We start from the raw sequence: 22687 nt of genomic DNA, 5'->3' as shown, positions 1-22687 counted from the left end.
CACCATTGATCGCCCATTAAGGGTGATTGCCCTTCACCATTGATCGCCCATTAAGGGTGATTGCCCTTCTCCATCTGCATACAGTTTCATGCCCGTTGCTGGTTGGCTAACTAGCAACAGGGTCTTGCCAGCCAATGGAATTGTGTGATTACAAGCCAGGGGAATCCCATAAAAGAGGGCTCCCCTGGCCCAGAGAGCAAGTCCGGATTTACCTTATGCCTTGCCAATAAACCAAGAGCTGACTGTCACTCGACTCGTGTCTTACTGCCTGCGCGATCTAACAAATGTATTCGTGTTAGTAGGTAAACATTTGCAGGCACTGATTTCATTTTTCATAAATGTTATTACTTGAGTTGTGTTTCTTTTAAGCAGCTGAATACTGGGGGGACTGGATGTGATACTCTGCCTCTTGAATACCAAAGTGAAAAAAAAAAAAGATGTGAGTTGTATACAATTGGGGCCATCTATCAGCAGAACGTGTAAAATATTAGCCCAGTGTTTCACAATCTTGACAACTTTAAGATGAGTGGACTTCACCTTCCAGAATTCCCCAGCCATATTATTCATCATATCAGAAAAAGAATGAATATGCAAATCCAGAAGACTTTCTTTTAACCAGGAATCCTTTTTTTAAATTAGAAAAGAAACTAATACTGTAAGATCTTTTCTGGTAAGCCTCAATATTTGTGTACTAAACATCATTTTCAATCTATAGTAAAGATTCTTCTCTCACATCAGTGGTGAATACAAATGAGTAGAACTGAGGTATGTCTGTAAGACTAAATATGGAGCAAGTTTCAAATTAACTTAAAATCTTCCCATGGATTAATCTGAGTTCTAAACAGACAAATTATTAAATTGTAGTTGAAGACAGATTTATAAATTAGAACATAAGTATTTATATCATTATATGCATAAATTATAAAAATATCCCCAAATTAGTGAAATGATATCCAGACTAACATATACCATGAAGAAGATAATATGCTCGTTAATGCTTCTATAGCTAAATTGTGTAAGTTTGGGGAGTGCTTTGACAAAGCGCCTCGCTTTGGAATGTATGGGAACACGAATGCAGTGTTTGTCTGCAACTCATTAAAGCAACCACGTCATTCCTGGGATTTTCTAGCAGCTGCAAAAATCAAATTCAAAGTCCTACATAGCCTTAACTTTATATACACATTATAGTCCTATATTGCAGCATGAGCATAGGATATTAAATCAGAGCAATTAAGTTTGCAGGATTTTTTTTAGGCAAAGCTAGAAGAAGAAGAAGCATGAAACTGAAAAGTGGGGCCTGTGTGATTTTGTTTTTTTTAGGGGAGGAATCCCCAAATCAATATTCCCATCCTGTTATCAATATCCCCTTTCTCTTCAAGGTCCAAGTGGTAAGCAGTAGATTTTAAAGTAGCTCTACAGGTAGTCCGTCGTAATCCGGGAAGAGGTCACTCAGGAAGGAAGAGTAATCCACCGGTTTCATAAACTCAAAGTTGAAGTCCTTCTTCCCCTGCTGTTTCTTACTCCACCGACCTACCTCAGTGACTTCGTCATCCGCACTTGAATTTACCTGAGGTCTTCTACCATCTCCTGTCCTTCTGGACCTCCTTGCAACAGGTACCCCAGTGGATGGGTCGGACACGACTTCGCAATTAACAACAACAACAACAGGTAGTCCTTGACCACAGCTGAACCCAAAATTTCAGCTACTAAGTTAAGTAGGTTTTGCTCCATTTTACAACCTTTCTTGCAACAGATGTTAAGTAAATCACTGCACTTGTTAAATTAGTCATTCATCTGTTAAGTGAATCTGGATTCCCTGTTGACTTTGCTTGTCAGAAGGTTGCAGAAGATGATCACATGACCCAGGACTCTGCAACTGTCATAAATACATGTCAGTTGCCAAACATCCGAATTTTGATCACATGGCTATGGGGATGCTGCAATGGTTTTAAGTGTGAAAAATGGTCATAAATCACTTTTTTCAGTGACGTTGTAACTTCAAACAGTCACTAAATGAACTGTTGTAAGTTGGGGACTACCTATATTGGTTCAGGTTTCGGCAGCCCAAATATGGGCTTGCAAGGAACCAGAGTGACAAGCAATTAAGAATCCCCAGTTCTTATGCATTCTAAGAAGCAGGAAGTTTGTACATTGAGAAATAAACAGATAACCTCTTGTGAGCAAATTGTTCACCATATGCGAAGTAAATTACAATCGGCCTTAAGGTTTGTTTTGCAAGGAGGCAGCTTCATGCAATATTCCTTTGCCTATAAGTTATGACAGACTCTGAAATTGGCTCCACTAAAAGCTCAAACAGAGAAGGGGGCACTTGCACCTGGCTTTGGAGAAATGAGTTGAAATACGCTAAAAAGGGAGACTTGGCTGACAGATCATTATTAATTTAGAGAGTGCCATAGCAGCTGCCATACTAATGCATTCAGATAATAGACAAGGCAAGAAGGGATATGAGAGAGCCTGGAACCGAAAGAGGGGTCTTCACCCTCATTAAGCCGCTTTGCAGAAGCCTGGCGATCGGTATGCTGGAGAAAGACGGAGGCTTCGTAAGGAGCTTTACAATAAATTTATCTCATTAATTAACTGGATTAACAACCATAGAAATAGATTTGATTGCTTGCATTCAGGACACATATTCTTAAAAAACTTAGTGCAACAGTAAACTAACTTAACCCCCCCTTTTGTTGCGAGTAATTATTTGCCCAGCTTTTTTAGCATGTCATGATTACAACTTTATTTTTCAGTATATTCTTAAGAAACTAATTCTGATTGAAATAGCCAGGTTCCGAAAATATGAGTGCACACGTTACTTATAAGCCCAAAAGCAAAGAGGAACCATACTCAGATGGGGCTAGACAGATATAAACAATTGTTTCTTTACATTTGACACTGTCAGTGCAATTCACTGCCATTAAATACATTGATGAGCAGTAACTTAAGGTAAACAATACCTGGAAATTAAGTATTTAATAATCCTAATAAAAGGATCCTTCATATTTATTTTCTTTATCGTTTATATCAATCTACTTCCAAGGAATCAGAATAGTGTAGATATGGTCAAAATAGCAAATCAACATTATCCATTTTATTTATATAATAATATCTATTATCTATTTCAATTATATAATTTGAATATTTTAGGATGAATTTAAACTTATATAATATGTGGGAGCTTACAACTAGTCACCTAACTTTGTTTTTAATCTGATCTCTCTTCTATGTTTCTCTACTATTTTTAATTTAAAAAACTAATAACAATATTGTCTATAAATATAAAAAAATGTTGAATAAGATGTTTGGAATATTATTAACATAATCCATGGAAGAAGATCCATTAGATCTCAACTGGCACCATTTCACTTTGTTGAGAATAATTGTATCCAAATGTAAATATATAGGTTTTTTTGCTTTCAACTATAAGAGCTGACTTTTCTGTGTATACTAAGCCAGCTGTAGTTAAAATACAACTTTAAGGATATAGTCATACAAGACAACTTTATTTGGTGTAACTTCCTAAAGTTAGGACAGTGGAAAAGGGAAGAAAAGAAACACTCACCTTGCACCCACTGATAATATCATGACCCCAGTGATTCGGTACACATTTTTCACATCTGTTTCCTGTAGTATTTGGAGGGCAGATGCAACGACCAGAATGTGGATCACAATTATTACCAAGATGGGAACATTCACAGGCTTCATGGAAGAGGATTAAGAAAGAAAAAGACAAGCATTTTAAAACATGGAGTACATTACCTTTATTGCAGAGAATAATTTTTCCCATTTGATACTATTCTTTATGAAAGTTTATCCGATCACAGGCTAATGAAATAATAACTCAGTGAGAGGACATATGGTCAGGGTGAGTACTGTTCCAGAACAAAAATAGGACAAAGAAGCAGATTTAATATTTGAGTTATTGTTCAAAATACAGCTCCAGAAGCATTAACATTTAATAATTTCTATCCTAGCCCTCATTGTGGCACAGGACAGAGGACCTACAGATAATCCTTGATTTATGATCAAAATTCAGCCCAAAATTTCTGTTGCTAAATAAGACATTTGCTAAGTGAATGTTGCTCAATTTTATGACCTTTCTTGCCATAGTTGTTAAGTAAGTCACTGCACTTGTTAAGTTAGTAAAATGGTTGTTAACCGAATCTGGCTTCCCCATTGACTTTGCTCCTTAGAACAGGGCTTTTCAACCTTTTCAGAGATTGTACCACTTTTAGGACATGACAATATTCGAGTACCACCAGTGGTTAGCAAGGGGTCAAAACTTGATGACTTAAAAAAAAGGGGGGGATTTTGGGTTTTACTTTTAGATTCATCTGTTGTTATAAAAATGGCTAGTTAATAATATGGAAAAGTACGAAGTTAAGGTTCAATAGTAATGCTTCCTTCTACTGCAACAGAGAAAGTTGGAAGTCAATGCCTTTTCTTTTTCCCTTCTTCCCCTCACTTTTTTTCCTTTTTTCTTTCACCCTTCACTTGCAAAAGCCCCTTGCTCGCTCTCTCACACACACTTCTCCCAGAAAGCGTTTCCCCCCTCTCTCTTTCTCCTCACCACTTCTCTAACAAAAGCCTTTTCTCTTCTGTCTCTTTCTCTGGAGTCTTTTTTTTCTCTACCTCTCCAGCCAAAACTGCCTCCTTTTATAGCCTCTCCTGTCTCCGCCCCCCCTCCTTTCTCTCCCGGGTGTGCCGGAAGTGCCGATCATGGGACCTTTGTCTTGGTCCAGCAGCCCTGCAGCTCCTGAGGACTCTCTCCGGTGAGTCCTGCGCTGCACCGCTTTAGCTCGTTCCCTCCCCCACTACTCTTGTCTAGGCTAGGCAGGGTTGCGTACCACCTGCCAGGTGCCAATGTACCACCAGTGGTATGCGTTCCACTGGTTGAAAAGCCCTGCCTTAGAAGGTTGGAAAAGGAGACAACATGACCCTGGGACACTGCAACCATCATAAATAGGAGTCAGTTGCCAAGCATCTGAATTTTGATCACATGACCATGGGCATGTTGCAATGGTGTGTGTGAAAAATGGTCATAAGTCACTTTTTTCAGTGCTGCTGCAACTTTGAATGGTCACTAAACAAACTATTGTAAGTCGAGGATTACCTGTACTTCAAAACCTCCCTGTCTGCAGGATTCTAAGATTCTTTCCTTCAGTCCATTTCCTACAGAAATGTTCTTTTCCCCCTCATTAGAGAAGCTGGCTTTCTATCTTAGCACGTGACTTTCTTAATATACCTTTGGGAACTTAAGCAATTATTTCTATGTACTCTTGAAGGGATTTGTTAATCACACACTTAGGGATATATTCCACCGGGAATGAACTTCAACCAGGGTTATTTTATTTACCCCCCAATAGTTGTAGAGATGTCCATATCCTATGCCAAACAACAACTTTTTGGCAATAAGATAACATAAAACCTGCCCTTCTTAGCACGCTAGCTGTTCATTTACCCTTTTTCTTAGAATGAGTGAAGTATAGGGAATAGTAATTCTATTTTAAATATCTGCCAAGTAAGCAGATAGCAACCTGTATCTTTGTGCTTAGCAAGAATCCTATAACAGCTAGTAAGAAATATTTCTAAATAATTACAATAGAATTGGTTCGATGTTAAAAAAAACATCAAAATTATTATCTTAGATTGGAACCCAGTATTTATTGTACTTTTGTTTTGTTACAGAGTTTTAACTGGACATTTTATTAATCAGGGAAAATAGCAGAGGATAATATTTTAAAATTGTCCACCAATTCTGCACAGCTAATCCAGTTCTCTCTTTTCTCCAGCCCTTAAACCATATTTGTTTTTGCAATGTTTTTAAAGATATAACAGTTTGAATCATCAGTCTGCACAGTTTTATATATGTAATTTGGAATACCAGCTACTAGTTCATGACTGAAAACACAATTAACTTTAAAAATGAAATTCCACATGCAAACTCAGATCAGAGGGGCCTTCACTGTATAAAGAATTCCTACTTAGTCCTAATCTAAAATGTGTATTTTTCAAGGCTATTGGCATTAATATAATTGTGAAATTTCTCTATGAAAGAAAGATACCTGCAACGGTTCTCTGTCTTGCCGTGCTAGAACCAGGAACAAATCATTGACTTATAGGAAATTTAGATTCAGGGCTTTTAGACTTTTATATCAGGCACAAGAATAAAAGTTGATTCTCCAGAAACCCAATTCTGTTAAACCCAACCCAATTAAATAATAGCAGACACTTCACACATTCCAAGTGGCTAGATATTTTAATTTGTAAGTTATATCAATTCCTATCTGCCTATTGCACAACATAGGAATAGGAGATATATCACACACATACATAAACATACATACGTAGAGGAGAGGAGCCAATTTGGTGTGGTGATTAAGGCCCCAGGCTAGAAACCAAGGAATGGTGAGTTCTAATTCTGCCTTAGGCATGAAAGGTAGGTGGGTGAATTTGGGCCAGTCATTCTTTCTCAGTGCAAAATGTCAGGGTCAGGTGACAAACCAGTCAGTCAATTCCTGTCACAACCAATGGATCAATATTTGGTTGATCCGAAAAAAATCAGACCCTGCACTTCGATGAAAACGGAAGGAAGATACACATAAGCATATGCATACCAACACACATGCACACATAGATACATAGATATTTATTTAGAGAATTTATATCACCGCTCTCTTGCTTTCTGTGACTCTATGCAGCTTACAAAAACAAAAAAAATATAAAAAATATAAAAATATAAAATATATAAAAAGAGTAAAAACAATATCCCCACCATCCCCAGGGCAACAACCAGCAATCAAACAAGCCACTTGATCAGCAAAACCAGGTCTTTGGAGGCCTTGTGAAATACAGACACACACAGAGGGAGAGAGGGAGAAAGAGGGAGAGAGAGAGAGAGAGGGAGAGGGAGAGAGAGAGAAGCCACAAGTTTTAAAAACCAGTAGGATGATGTTACAAAGTTGGGTAATCAATCTTCTGCAAGCAAACGATCAAGTTCAAGAGCACCAAGGACATCACAGATTTTCCTCTACTAGGCACAAACATGATCAATGCGGTGATGAAATTTCCCACAGTTAGCTCCTGAAACAGCAATGTGCTATACACCTATACAATATACTGAAGAACCAATGTTACCATTTTCAAATCATATTGTTAGTGCTACAACAAGCTAAAGGAAGACAGACATTAAAGTCCACATTTTTTTTCTTGCAAAGTAAAAATTGCACTTTGGCAGAGAAAACAAAGATAATCCTTGTGCACACAGCTTGACATAGAATTCATTTTTCTGAAAGAACATTTCTATATTTAATGGTTTTTTATATTTAGCTTTCAGTATGGAGCTCATATTCATAATGTTTGCTCTGCTCATTATTTTGCTTTAATTATAATGTACTTTTTAAAGAAAACATTACCTTGTAAGATAAAAAGAAAAAAAATCCATATCTTATTTTCTCATTCTATAGCATACAAAGGAAGCATTAAAAGACTGGCTTTAAAATAAGCACAATTGTTTTAACTATTTCTCCTGGTCAAGTAGAGTATACTGTATATAGGAATACACAATTATCATACTCATTCAAGGACTTCTGAATGAACTTTATCAGAGTTCAAGGAGTGTTTCTCAAAAGCATACATTGTTCAACAGGAAAGAAAATGGAAAAGATCAGGATGTTGTATATTAGGATTATGCCATTTTTGCCCATTTTGCTCAGAACAGAGGTACCTATTCTGATGATTCTTTTTGTCTGTATGCTGTATGCTGATGCACCGTTTAAGGCGAGTCAGTTAACCGTAAGTGCATCATTTATTTCCATCGCTATATCATATGAAAAAATGGAGATTGATGGATCAAACATGGTCATTCAAACAGCGACAAATGATTATAGAAAGTTTTCATAACAAAAAAAACAGCTCTACAGACCTGCAAGTGCTGCAAAAATGACAAATCACAGTAATTCCCTGTGTGCTTGTTCAATCTCTTTTTCTGCTAAGTTCTTTAATGCTAGATTTATCATTTATTTTTCATTTCATGTGTTTCTCTTCAATGAATGCAAGAAATGACCTCTTATTCTTACCAAACACTGTCATGCTTGAACATTTACATGACAATAAACACATCTTTATAGGTCCACTCTTCCTTTACATAGTCTCTACAAGAGTTGAGTCATGGTTCTGAATATAACCTGTAGAAATCTTAACACGCATTTATCTCCCCAACAAAATTTGCTTTCCACTTGCTAACAGAAGGATCAAACTAAATCATCTCTTAATAGCCTTGAGGTTACTGCCATACTTCAGAATAATCAGGAGGATTCTCATTACTCAGTGTTATGTCCCAAAAAACTGGACATACAACAATTTGAATAGGAGGACTCCTATTTGACATTTTGAAGTTAGACTTTAGAGTACCAAAGAATTTCAGCCAAGGTTTAATTTAGATTGCAATCATATATACAAGTGAAAGTCCCATTTAATTTTATTTATGCAGAGAACCAGGCTCCTTGTTTAATAAGGATAGATTTTCATCCATATGTATTTATAAATAAACATTACTGAGAATAACATATGGCTGAGCATATAGGATTGTGCTCTAAATACAAATCCACATATTAGTTTAATTCTGATATATGTCAGATTCATTTGTGAAGCTGTTTTTGTTTAGCTTCTCAACTGTGTACATTTTTTTAAAGCAAAAAAAAATATTTATCCTAGTGCTTGCATTTTTCTGCATACTTTTTCTAATCTAATCATTTAATATTTTTCTTCATTACTTACTTCACATTTTTTCTCTCATAAATTATATTTATTTTAAAAAAAACCAGGACATGTGATCCTGAACACATGGGGTTTTTTTACATTCTTTTAACTAATACAAATAGTTTGTATGATTTTTTTTAGTTGAGAGTGCCGTTAAATGTTGAAGAAAATGATTTAGGTACATAATGATTCTTCTGTACGTTTAGAAGTTTGAAGATTGGATCAATTTTCCTAAAGAATATGTACCATGGCAAAATAATGCCCTTCATGGGATATCCCAGGGGTAGGCAACCTTGGCTCTTTTATGATTCGTGGACTTCAACTCCCAGAATTCCTGAGCCAGCATGGAATTCTGGGAGTTGAAGTCCACGAGTCATAAAAGAGCCAAGGTTGCCTACCCCTGGGATATACCATTGAGAGATAGCTGAGGTGGCTGACATTAGGAAATCCTACCAGTGGCGGGAAATACTTAGACTAACAGAAAGCACTGAGCCATTGATCACAGTAGTGCAAAAACAAGCACTAAGCTTGGAGCAGAGGTCTATCATACTAGACAGGACTCAAGGTGCAGACTGTGCAGAGAGACCTCAGAGGCACATAGTGGCAGGTTGTAAGATGCAGGCAGGAACATCATAAGTGGCACAACCAAGTAGCAGGCATTGTGTACAGGAACAATGTAAGGGCTAGAACCTCCCAAGTCAAGAAGGGAGATGTCACAGAAGTTTGTGTAGAATAAGAAGGTCAAGAGCCTGTGCAACTTCCAGATCGAGACAGACAGGCAGGTACTGGCCAGTCAACCAAATATCAAGGCAGTAGACAAAGATCAAACAATAGCAGTGATGATAAATGTAGTTGTGCCAAGTGACAGGAATAAACATGAGAAACTGCAGAAATTCTAAGGCCTGAAGAAGGAACTAGAGGGGATGCAGAAAGCAAAGATCAAGTGGCTGCAGAGCTGGTAGGAGCACTCGGGGCTGTGGCTCCTAAGCTGGGAGAGTGGCTCCAGCAGATCCCAGGAACCACATCAAAGCTCTCTGTCCAGAAGAGTGTGGTTCTAGAAACAGCTAAGATCTTGCACAAAACCCTCAAATTCCCAGGCCTCTGGTGGAGAACCTGAGATGGAGGAAGACACACACCACCCATAGGGATGAGAAAGGAAATTTTAAAATACTTTTGATCCTTTTCTTCTCTTCCTGTTCATTCCTGCTGTTTTTTGTATGTATGTATTTTAGTGCTTTGTCTAATAAAAGAATTTATAATCAGAATTAAAAATACATAATATATATTAATTGATATATTATATATTATTAGTATTTTAATATGCACTTGAATCCTTTTTAGACTTTAAAAACTACATCACAAATGTAGATAAGCATGAAAATCAAAAGGTAGTTAATATGTCTGAGAATTCTCCAAAATCCTTTGGAAAAGGTTGGTTGCATCTTATGAGAGCACAACCTTTATTTGCTATTCATTAAATCACCACTTTTTTTTAAAAAAAAAAAGTTTTTATTAATTTTTTCAAATAAACATATGAGCAAATAATACAAATATGGTGCATTTCATTAGAAAAACAAACACATAAAAAACCTACTCATTAGGTATTCAGAAATAGTCGGCGGTCCCCCCCCGCATCCACACTCCCTCCACCTTCCTACCTACTTCCCTCTTCCTTCCTCCCCCTCTTGACCACTAGCACTTTTTAAACCTTTTTTATTTTCAATTTTTTTTGCTCTTTAATAACACAATCTGAAAAAAAAAAGAATTTTTGTGTTAATGAATACCTGAGAAACAACAAATGAGCAATTGAATGAGTTTTGAAGCACTTCTTTCAAATCAGTTTAGAAGGGTTCATAGCTCAAATAATTATATTCTGATCTGAACATCAGCTAGAGATAGTTCATATTACAATGGCTTAAGATTTAATTCCTTGAGCATCCTTAGTTCTAAAGTAGGATCATACATCAACAATATAGGTCAGAACTGGATAAATATAGCAACTATTTTTAAATAATAATTCTAATATAAAGTGGCCTTAAATAATAATTCTAATATAAAGTGGCCTTTTATTTTATTTTACAGTAGATATTAGAAAATGTAAACTACTGAGCAAAGGAAATAATTTCAATGAATGGCATACTGTTAAGAATATTGAACAATATATTCAACAAAGTGAACAATGTAACTGCAACATCTGAATTCCTTAAAAGGGAGCCCAAACTAATAATTCCTTGCTTAGACGTTGTCCTTTCTATTCTACCTAACTCAGCAACCAATGCACAGAATTGCTGTAGAACCCTTTCCATTGTTTATAACTTCTCATGCCTCCATTTTGCCCCAAAGAACATGATGTCTGCTTGACACTTATATAGTATAATTGCAGAGCTTTTATTTGGACTTCTAAAAAAATGTTACGATTGTCTTACATGTTTGAAAATATTTTGTACCAGTTTTCAAATAAAAATAAAAACTGTCCTGTGTAAAATCAATTTTGCCTAGAGTTAAAACTCCATAGCGAAAATAATGCACAGCTTTTTTCCACTAGAAGACCATCTTGAAAAACCCTTCCCCTCCCACAAAGCTATTAGCTATTAAATGAAACTTGATTATATACGTACGGGTGCAGCCTCCTTCCTCAAAATCGTAAAATCCATGAGCACAATGGTCACATTTCTTTCCTCCAACACCTGGTTGGCAGCGGCACTGTCCGGTTTCATCGCAGTCAAATGATTTCGATCCAAATGAATTACAATTGCAAGGGACACATCCTCTTGATGACTGCACACCAAAGGTACCAGACTGTCATAGTAGAGACATAATATCAGTTAGCAGAAATAAAAACAAGGGGATAGAAAAGAGGAAGGAACATACAGATTCGAAAAACTACATAAAGGTAGAAAGGAATGATTTTACTTTTTTCTAACTCAGACCACCAAAATGAATTAGAACGGATAAATACTGTCATTTTCACTTGTAGCCAAATGACGCTATTACATTACCCAGATTCATATTTTAGATGTTTTAAAGTTGTATACGTTCAGCCTAAAATACATTTGTAAATGTTCAAATGTGAAATTCAAATAAATCCCTTTTGAATTTTATGAACTCAAATATGTACATGAAGACTCATTAATTCATTTTTGTTAAATAGCACAATGCAAAAGCACATCTTTTTTAAAAAAAATCTTTTCTGTTACAAGAAAAACATTTTACAAAGATACACCTGTATCTTATATAAAACTTTGCCATTAAGGAGTTTGCAATAGCTCCTTGAGCTACCATTACAAGAACTTGATCAAAGCATAAAAATATACACCAGTATACTTGATACCATTATTCTGCCTTAATTATGGATCTGCTTGGCCCAGTGGTGGGATTCATTTTGGCAAAACCGGTAGCTAATTTTTTGTTGGCCAGGCCCAGAACGGACTTCCAGAAGTGGCATCCACACAGAGAACCGGTTGTTCACATATTTGAATCCCACCACTGGCTTGGCCTCTTGATCATCTAGTAAAGCCTGAATTTGTTTCTTGATGGGAAGCCAGGTTAAAACAATAAACATGCACATTTTATAGACATTTCTTCTTTGGGTGTACTGGGATGATTGCTATATTTAGCAATGAGAGGAAAAGCTTCATTTATGCAATTAAGGTTTAATTAAATACTCCTATCCTGTTATGTTACCCTCTTATCTCTTCTCATGATGCAGAAAAAGGCAAGAGAGAGAGAGAGAGAGAGACAGAGAGAGAGAGAGACACAGAGAGACAGAGACAGAGACAGAGGTAAAAAAAACTCCAAACCAAAGTTGAAATCCCTCAAGAGTAATTCAGAATTACTCAATGAAGCCAGGCATAGTCAGCATGCAGTTTTAAATAAATAGTTGGATGATAAATCCTGTTTAAAGGCTGAAAATAATAAAATAAATATCCTTTTAGAATAAAATTATTTGCTACAAGATTCTGATTCCCCTTGTGTGAATTTCCTTTTCAAATGAACCAATAATCCTAGAGGTTCACATACTTGTGCCACTATATTTATGCAGAAATGTTGAAAATGTTGAAAATCCATTTTTTTAAATACCTCTGTATCTGTTAACTAAAATTATGTTTTATCCGCTGTGTTCACATGAAGGTAGTAATAATCTAATACATTTCTTCTTCTGTTTAACACAGGTAGTCCTAGACTTACAACAGTTAATTTAGTGACTGTTCAAAGTTACAAGGGCACTGAAAAAAGCGACTTATCATTGTTTTTTTTACACTTACAACTGTCACATGATCAAAATTTGGACACTTGGCAACTGGTTCATATTTATGACGGTTGCAGTGTCCCGGGCTCACGTGATCAACTTTTGCAACAGTGGGGAAGCCAGATTCACTTAACAACTATGTTATTAACTTAACAACTGGAGTGATTCACTTAACAACTGTGGCAAAAGATGATCATAAAATGGGACAACATTCACTTAACAAATGTCTCCCTTAGCAACAAAAATTTTGGGCTCAATTGTGAGAGTAAGTTGAAGATTACCTATTTTAGGGATTCTTACATTCAAAAGAAGCTCGGTTGCAATGATGAATTCCAAGAATTCCAAGAAGTTTTGAAACTACAGCTAGAATAGCAGGTTCTCTCCATCCAACACATGCTTGAACAGGGGGCTGGATTAGAAGACCTCCAAGGTCTATTCTATTCTATTCTATTCTATTCTATTCTATTCTATTCTATTTTATTCTATTCTATTCTATTCTATTCTATTCTATTCTATTCTATTCTATTCTATTCTATTCTATTCTATTCTATTCTACAACCAGCATCTTCGAAAGTGAGGAGAGTTTTAAAAAGAGTTTCACTGTTTAAGGCAGCAAGACCTGCCATTCAAAGTAAAGGACAAAGGAATTCCCTTGGGTACCTATAAATTCTTGGTTTGGTATAAAGTAGCTCAAGAGATTGTGGCCCATTGACAAGAAATTCAATGTTTCTTTTAACACACATCCTGCTATGCCAGAAATATTGTTATTTCTGGCTTTAGCTCCCTATGCTTTTGAGCATCACTGCAAGTGCTTTAAAAAATATCATGCAGGAAAGCATATAAATGCATTTGTCAGTGAACAACCATGTCTGTGCATATTACTTGTAGCAAAATGTCAGCAAAAGCAAGGGTTGTCTAAGGGAATCACAAGAATCTGCCTATATCTATGTACTGCAGGGTCAGATCAGGTCAGAGAGTTCATTTAGGGTTCATCAGATTCCCTTTTCCGCATCTCTTGAATTCTGCTACAATATTTTAACACGAAAAATGTAAAATTAAATGGAAAGCTGACGAGCTGCACAACAAAGCACCTGTCTCTATCACGTTTTACTTACAAGAACATCAAGGCTCTATAGCAGTGTTTCTCAACTTTGTCAACTATCTGGGGAATTCTGGGAATTGAAGTCCACACATCTTCACATTGCCAAGACTGAGAAACAACACTGCTCCAAAGCACACTTTTGGGAGCATCTTACCAATTTGTGTGGTAATAAAGTGGAAACCATTTCGTTATAATGTGTCCAATTTCTCAAAAGGAAGCTATTCCTCATTCATATCTTTTAAAGAAAGAATTGAAATTATATTGGATTACTTGAGAAAAGTTTTTTTATTCCTTTAAGTATTAATGGTGTTAATTTTATGACTAAACTTGGCTATACTGTATATTAATTTAAAAAGTACTGTTGTGATGTGTTTGTAGAAATAATTTCTTAAGCATTTGGGTGAAGGGCTCTATCCCAGAAGATTATCATTCCATCATTATAATTTTCTCAGCCTTGTTTTGAAAGTTGACAGGACAGCGTTTTGGGTAGGTTGTTAATGTAGAACTTCCCAGCACAAACGCATGCCAAAATGCAAGGCATGCGGAATGTATCATGTTTTATTACCAAATCAGAAGACTTGAAAGCACCCCTTGGACACCCACTTGCAGTGGGAGAGCCCCATCTTTGATGGGGTGCTTTCGTTTGTTGAGAGCTTGACGGCTTCCCTTTCCGGATATACACCTGCCTGCTCAGTTCACATCGTTTACCAGCAAATCCAGATTTACAAATACATCTCCCTGATACATCACAGTTCAAGGACATAGATCCTACTGGATTGCAGCCACATGGAATGCAGAACTGCTTTTCTGGAGCCCAAAAGTAAGTGGACTTTTGAAGAGAAAGAAGGGAGGAAAACAAGTTAAGAAGTGAATGTACAAGAAATATCAGAGCAGTAGATAACTTGAGAATAAAAGCAAGAAATACCAAAGCATTCATATTTGCAGAGCTAAATCTCAGGGCAAACCATATGACTATTATAGCATGTTTTCTATACTTCAAGCCTTCATTTTTATTTATAAAACCAAGCAAATGATGCTATGAATAATTTCCAGTAAGATTTTTTTTTCTTTTACATCACATGCAATACAGTAAATAATTTGGCAAATATTAGCAAGAATTCTGGAAATCATATTTTTGCTGCTTAAAAAAATTCTGGAATATTGATCGATTCTTCCTCGCACTTCCAGCTGTTTCAGTTTTAAACAACCATACAGGAGATGGGGAGAAATGTCTAATAGAAATCAACATTGATATTCCCTAAAAGTCTCATGCTTTATAATTACGCTCTAATTTCATAATTACTCTCTAAACTAATTACCTGTTTATTAGCTTCAGGATATACTTGGTTGTTTTCTGTAGCTATTTTACATTCTATTCTAAATGCTTCAAGGCCTAATATAAAGAGCTTTAAGCATTTATATTATCATGAGAAAAATATATAAGTACTGTATATCATTATGATCAAGATGCATGAGTTCTAGGCATCTTCATTGATAAGAAGTATATCAGTAATTTAATGTTAAACACTTAATGAACTTTGTGCTCATCACTGTATTGTCAGGATTCAGAAAGGCATTGGAGTTATTCCTTATTCTTATTTCCTTATTTATTCTCCATTTTTGTATCTGGGAAAAGCAGATTAGATCAAATGATACATTTTATATAGTATAAATAGTATATAGTAAAATAGTAAAATCTTCTCAGCAAATATTTCCTAAGAGCATCAGATGAAAGCTGAGGCATGTAAATACATTTTATATATACATAGAGATATATAGCATTTTATATATATTTATATATCAACACAGACATCTCCATGGCACAGTTCTGCTGAAAGTACAAATATCTGCTTTTAACTCATATCACAGGTCAACGGCTGGAGAATCTGGGATGCTCACCATTGTTTATATGGTTAATTACAATACATGGAAAGGCTGTTGCTATAAAGGAAATATACATAAGATTGCATAGTTAGCATTTCCCTCCATCATAGTGCATTATGGATGAATGATGTTCCATCACACCACAGAAAAAAAAGATATCTGTCCGTTTAGCTACTTGAACATTTTAAAAACAAGTGAACTCTTATTCAATATTTTTAATGAAAATTATTCCTTGCCATTTTGAGAGCATAAATAAAATAAGCATGATATATTTATTTTGTTTTAGATTCTAAAAGTGGATAGATTTTGTGTCCAAAAATAACATAATTTATTTAGCAAACAGAATTGTTCCAGAAACACAATGAAGGCTAAGATTTTAAGACTGAAGAGAAAGTCACATAACATAACTTGCTATGTATCTAAAAATACCAATGGCATTTTATGGATATAGAAAAGTTCTTCTATTCCATAAATGATGGGAAATAGAACAACTAAGTCTAGATCAGATTCTGGTGTCTTACCTTACACTGATTACACTGACGTCCCAGAACATTGGGCTTGCAATGACATTGTCCAGTCTTAGAGTCACAGACTTCTGAAAATGAGCCATTGATATTGCAGCTGCAGGCTTGAGGTAGACAAGAACAAGTTCGATTGAGCTGATAATGAACATCCATAGCACAAATATGTATAGAACTGTATACATAAACATTTTCTGGCAATCTTTTGCAAGAGTTTAGTCATCTAGCTCCTGTAACATTTAAAATTATCTTACACTGATGAACAGAAGGCTAGAAAAGATCAACTTCTGGGGCAGGGGATGTTCATAAATTACAAATCAATTCCTGATTTATAATTTACAGCCTGTCATCCAGCTAATCTCCACAGTTCTTATACAAGTAAAAGACTCTAGAATACTTAGCAAGGGAATAAAAAGGAACATTCTTTTCTCCCATTTATCATCTTTTAAAAGCTGAAGAAGCAGAACTAACTCATAAAGACACAATTCTTTATTTATCGGTAGTTTCCCAGTTATATAAAAAAAAACCCTAACAAATTAAGTCAATAATCTGATGTCTACACAAACTAATGACTCCTTTGTTTCAGACCCTATGATGGCCTTATACAACTTGTAATTTACTCAGTTTAATAAAGCACCCACCATTTGTGGCAGCCCAACATATGTTCTTGTTTTTCCTGAATTCGAGCGGAAGAAGAGAGGACTGTCAAATAATATTAAAGCGCAAATATGTTTTTCAATGTCAGCATTTGTAAGATGTTTGTACTTCAGCTCCCAGAATTCCCCAACCATTATGGATGATGGTTGGGGAATTCTGGGAGCTGAAGTACAAACATCTTAAAATAGCTGAAGTTGAAAAATGCTAGTGCAGTACTTTTACATTCATGGTGGCAAATGACAATTTGTATTAGCCTGATCTATGGATTTCCTCTTCAGTTCAAAAAACTGTAAAATATTTCAGTTTTTTTAAAAGTATTAAATGGAGCATAAAGACCTTTCAGGTTCACTAAGACCTTTCCACCCTACTTTTTGTCCCTTGAGTAGGTCTAGTTCTCAGAATAAGGTTCTTCCTTATTCCTTATCTCATTCCAAATGTTACATATGCATATTATAAGAGACAGTGTTTCTTAAAATGAATCCCAAAAATATTATCCCCTTAAAAAAACTGACACTTGAAAATTGGCAAAAAAAAAAAGGCTTTTTTTGTACAGATAACATAATATATCAGTCAGCCAGGATGTGGAATCAGGATGTTGGTTATTTATAGATCATTTTCCTGATGGGTTTATCCATGAGTATATATGATAATACTTGTTTAAATTACCATATATTCCATATATACTTGCAAATAAGCCCATGCATGGATAAAATGACCACTGAATTTTGAACCAAAGTTCCATGAAAAATGGATAATCCATACATTACCTAATGATAAGTCAACTGGCAAAATTAAAGCTACTTGTACATCTGTAACTGTATCTGTAAAACAACTCCTTATACATCTGAATCTGTGAAAAATGTTGAGTACTTTGATCGTGACTCAAGAAGCTTTATGCAATGAAGGCAATTACAATTCCATCTACAGTTTGATTTTTCAAATTCAGGGTTTTAATGTTAGTATCTTTAACAAATACGTCATCAGACATGCTAGTGAATTCTTAATAAACTCTTATTTTAGTCTGAATGTGTTAGAATGTTGTTTGTGCTCAGAACCTAAGCAGAGTCAGACTTGTTTGGGAGTTGGATGACCCCTACCCCCCAAATATCTTAAGAGCTGTAGACTAGAGACAGAGACAATGAAGAACATAACACACACTACTTGTCTACATGCTAGGAAATGCATGGATATAAAATGGGTATTTTAATTATGGAAACAGGAATGAGGAATAGGAGTGTTTTTGCAACAGATCTGCAACTTTGCAGAAATGGTCAGGAGCAAACATGAGGGAAGAGGTGACAAAAGAACACAGCAAGAGAGCTCATGTTCAGACAACAGTTGTGGTTGCAAGAATGATTTATTTATTTATTTATTATTTAAATTTATATACCGCCCTATCTCCCTTACGGGACTCAGGATGGTGAACAGGCAATAATAAAAATCACAATAAATATTAAATAAAAAGCCTGCTCTAAAACACCCCATATAAAAATCCCTACCAAAACACAATCAGAACTACGCCAGGCCGGCCGCATGGAATAGATGGGTTTTCAAGGCTCGGTGAAAGAGGCGCAGGTCCGTAGTTGTACGTAGGTCGGGGGGGGGTAGGTCATTCCAGAGGGCAGGAGCTGCCACAGAGAAGGCTCTCCCCCTGGGGATCGCCAGCTGGCATTGACTGGCTGACAGCACCCTAAGGAGGCCCTCTCTGTGGGAGCGGACTGGTCGAAGGGAGGTATTTGGTAGGAGGCGGTCTTGCAAATACCTAGGTCCATTGCTATGGAGCGCTTTAAAGGTTGTTACTAACACCTTGAAGCGCACCCAGAAGGCCACAGGCAGCCAGTGCAGCTCGCGCAGGAGAGATGTTACATGGGAGTATCTAGAGGCCCCCAAAATCCCCCACGCGGCTGATCAAGGGAAAACTTAATGATGGACAAATGAGACTATCACAGAAACAAATATAGACAAAGGTGAGTATCTCTAGGGTTTTGTTTTATTTTCTAGGCTTTATTTATTTATTTCCACAATATGTAAAACTTTAAAAGATAACTGAAAAAAGGAATTGATTTCATAGAAGTCATATCGGGGAGTGTCATTCTCAATCATTTTGTCTGTTACAGAACTTCACAACTGTTTATTGAGAGCATGTGATCAGCAAATTGCTCCGAATTTCCTGCTATCTTCTGAGCCCTTTTATAGACTAGCCAAAAACTACAGTTCAGGCAAGGATTAGTGGTACTTTATTTTTCAAATTCAATTTCATCTAGTTTCCCATTTTTAAAATTTAACTTCATTCTACCCACTTATACATTAGAATGTGATTGGTTTAAAGTAATTTTTAAATATTTTTATTGCATCGTCTATACTAGTAAATCATGCTGTTCCCTGCAAAACCTTTAGCATTCAATTTTTCACTTCCTGGCAAAACATTTAAAAGCAGTGAAGTGGTTCCATCCTCTCAAAGATTTGGCACCAATACTTAAGTTTATCCTAAATCACCTAGGATCGCTTCCAAAGCAGGCATGCTAATCTTTGAAAGGAATTACTCACTTCAAATACCAGTTTTACACTATTGCAATAATCAGAGATATTGCCTAAATTATTTTTATAGCCTTAGTGACAATATATTTCCAACTAGTTTAGCAATGTTTATTTCACACTAGGATACCCCAGCTCCTCAACCTCTAGCATACAGTAGAAACATGACATATAACAGAATACATGACACCTCTCTTCCTCACAAAGATATACTTTAATTGTGATTAATTTTATGGGGGTGATTCATTCCCAAACGCTTTCTAAAAATAGAGGTAGCCAGCTTTTATAAATGTGCGAACATATATTCATGTATAATGTTTTATTTGTGTGGGTTTTTTTTAACTTCCTTTGTCTTATTGCAGGGGACACTTCCAAAAAGGGATTCAAACATGGTACCATAAGGAAAGGGGGAATAAAGGCTGTGGTCCACACACAAATAATATCCAATTAGATATAATAACTCTCCATGACAGAAAGAAAGTCAAAAACTCACAGAAACGGAAGTACAGAGGAATAGAAGAGTAAAGGTCACATCTCTAAAAGAAACATTATACTGATGGGATTGTGTAAACAAACCAACAAATCATGACCACTAGGCAATTAACAGGGCATTGAGTGTGTGGGGGTAACCAACCAGACAATCTGAATGGCTCTGTTTTGTGTAATATGAATTTACTGTAGGTAATACTATGCAAATAAATGCACGTTCTGTTTGACACACTCATGAGATGTGCCTACAGGGAATGAATGCATTTTGACAGGAAAAGCAAGTTTCCAGGACTTACGTTGACATTTCTTTACATCAAGAGCATCTCCGAAATACCCGTCAGCACACTTCTCACAGTACTGGCCTGTTGTACCTGGCTTACATTTAAGACAAGCTCCAGACAACCTGTCACAGCTGCCAGGAATGGAGAAGTCAAGGTTGTCATTACATTGGCAAGGCTGGCATAATCCCCCTGGTTTTGAAGGTTGTCCAAAATAGCCTTCTGCACACCTAGGGCGACAGACAGATCAGTTCTAGCATTTACTTCGGCCTGTTGGCATTAAGCAATGATTACAGTTTTGTCCTTAGGAATAACTAACAACAGCTGGATTTGGATACTCTGAAGCATTTCCAGACCTTCTTTCCTCATTTAAAAACAAACAAACAAACAAACAAACAATAATAATAATAACAACAGACTATAGCAAAATTACCAGCTGAAATACTGCCAGCTATGCTTTGTGTTAGATAATAATGTGGAAGGAGGGAAATAAGAAGAGGCTATGCTGTAACAAGTAAGGATGAACAAAATCATAGTCAGAAATATCATCTTTGCATTGAAGTTTACATAACACCATATAGATACCATGTACAAGGGCACAATAGCATAACTTACTTAGAAAACTGCTATTCTCCTCCGCAACATAAAAATCCCTGTTTAAGATGGAACCTAATAAACTTTGCAAACTGACAAGGAAGTAGAGTATATGCATAATAAATCTATATCTCTATTCATAATAAAGATTGTTTCTGAATTATACATGTATGCAAATGCAATGCCTTACTCTGAATATGTTTAGGATAGTAGCTAAAACTCTCTGTGGACTACTACCACAAAATAGGCATGTCTGTAATGTTTAGAAGGATAGAGGAAAATGTTAATGACCGGGTCATATGAATCCTGTTCAGTGAACAGTTTCAAAGAAGGTTGATAGGGCAGAAGACAAATGGCTCCATAAGACTATAGTCTTCATGACTTGTAATATATAACAACACACAGTTAGAAACTCAGTCCTATGCTTCTTTTGTCTTAAATTACATAGAAGCATAGAACAAAGGTTCCCATGTGGCCAATGTAATATGATTGCTGAAAGTATATTGAAACAATGCAGATTCCTCCAATTAATACTCATTATTCTCTTTGCTTATCTAATTTTGTTAGATATTTTTCTTTTTCCATTAGGCTTTGTCTTTCATCTGATAATGCCAACAATTTTTTTTCAAAGCCTATTGTAATAACAGCACCCCAAGGATGTGTGTAATGCATGAACTTCTAATCATAACTAACTCTTCAACAAATGACAATCCACTTATATTCCTCTTTGGCGCTCTGCTACCTAAATTTAATACAAACGTTTGTCTCTTGGCATTCTATCAATGTGTCTATATGCTTATTCAAGTATTCCACTGGAGCAAACTCTTCTAACAAAAGTTCCTACTTTGGCACCTTCCAGTTTAACTTGGGAAGTAGAGGCATTAAAGTAAAGTTCTCCTTATCCCTCAGCATCTATCCTGCCTAGCTAAAGACATAATTTACTAACCACCATTTTATTTTCCTTTTCAGTCTACTATGCCAACATTCATGGAAAAGAAATTCATGTAGAACATGAAGTGTGTGATATTAGCAGAAAAAACATGGTACTGTATCGGGATGCTTATGAGGAGAGAAAAACACAGGAACTTAGAAGGGGGATGCAGATACAGCTATAAAAATATATTGTTCATATTTTTCTAGTTTCTTAGCATTAGTTATATCAAGAGCAATCCTAATCTAGCTAGAAAGTACATGTTTCCTCTGACAACTCTAAAGTCATTCCGTTTCTAAAGTTCATGTTGTGACTTTTAAGTTAAAGGACAGCATTAATTCACAAAGAATCCGATTAATCTATTCAGAATGGATAATAATTATTCCACATGAATGAAAGAAAATGGTTGAGCTGCATATGCTGATTTCTGAAATAACTGAACAGTAGTCATTGAAAGAGAGCAGCAAGATCCAACGTTGCTTGCTTTTTTGGAACACCATATCTTAAGAAAAGCTATAGAAAATAAACTTAAGCAAGGACTGCTGGATGTGGACCTGAGAGGCCCTTTGGGCCTAAAACAGGGGTTCTCGACCTTGGCAACTTTAAGACTTGTGGACTTCAACTCTCAGAATTCCTCAGCCAGCTTTGCTGGCTGAGGAATTCTGGGAGTTGAAGTCC

The 22687-nt window shown here is 36.0% G+C and overlaps 1 protein-coding gene across 1 annotated transcript in view; it reads right to left on the bottom strand.

Annotated features, from left to right (window-relative positions):
* Positions 1 to 22687, bottom strand: part of LOC107287708 (laminin subunit alpha-2) — a 203281-nt gene that overhangs the window by 4312 nt on the left and 176282 nt on the right. Inside the window, exons 18-19 of the mRNA XM_029284188.1 lie at positions 16526 to 16663; positions 11388 to 11568 (exon numbers count right to left, since the gene is read on the bottom strand). Of these exons, the coding sequence (XP_029140021.1) occupies positions 11388 to 11568; positions 16526 to 16663 (319 nt within the window). The remainder of the gene's footprint in view (positions 1 to 11387; positions 11569 to 16525; positions 16664 to 22687) is intronic.

The sequence above is a fragment of the Protobothrops mucrosquamatus genome, unplaced genomic scaffold, assembly GCF_001527695.2.
Source record: "Protobothrops mucrosquamatus isolate PMUCROS unplaced genomic scaffold, P.Mucros_1.0 scaffold416, whole genome shotgun sequence".
Lineage (NCBI taxonomy): Eukaryota > Metazoa > Chordata > Lepidosauria > Squamata > Viperidae > Protobothrops > Protobothrops mucrosquamatus.
This window is presented reverse-complemented; position numbering and strand designations above follow the sequence as displayed.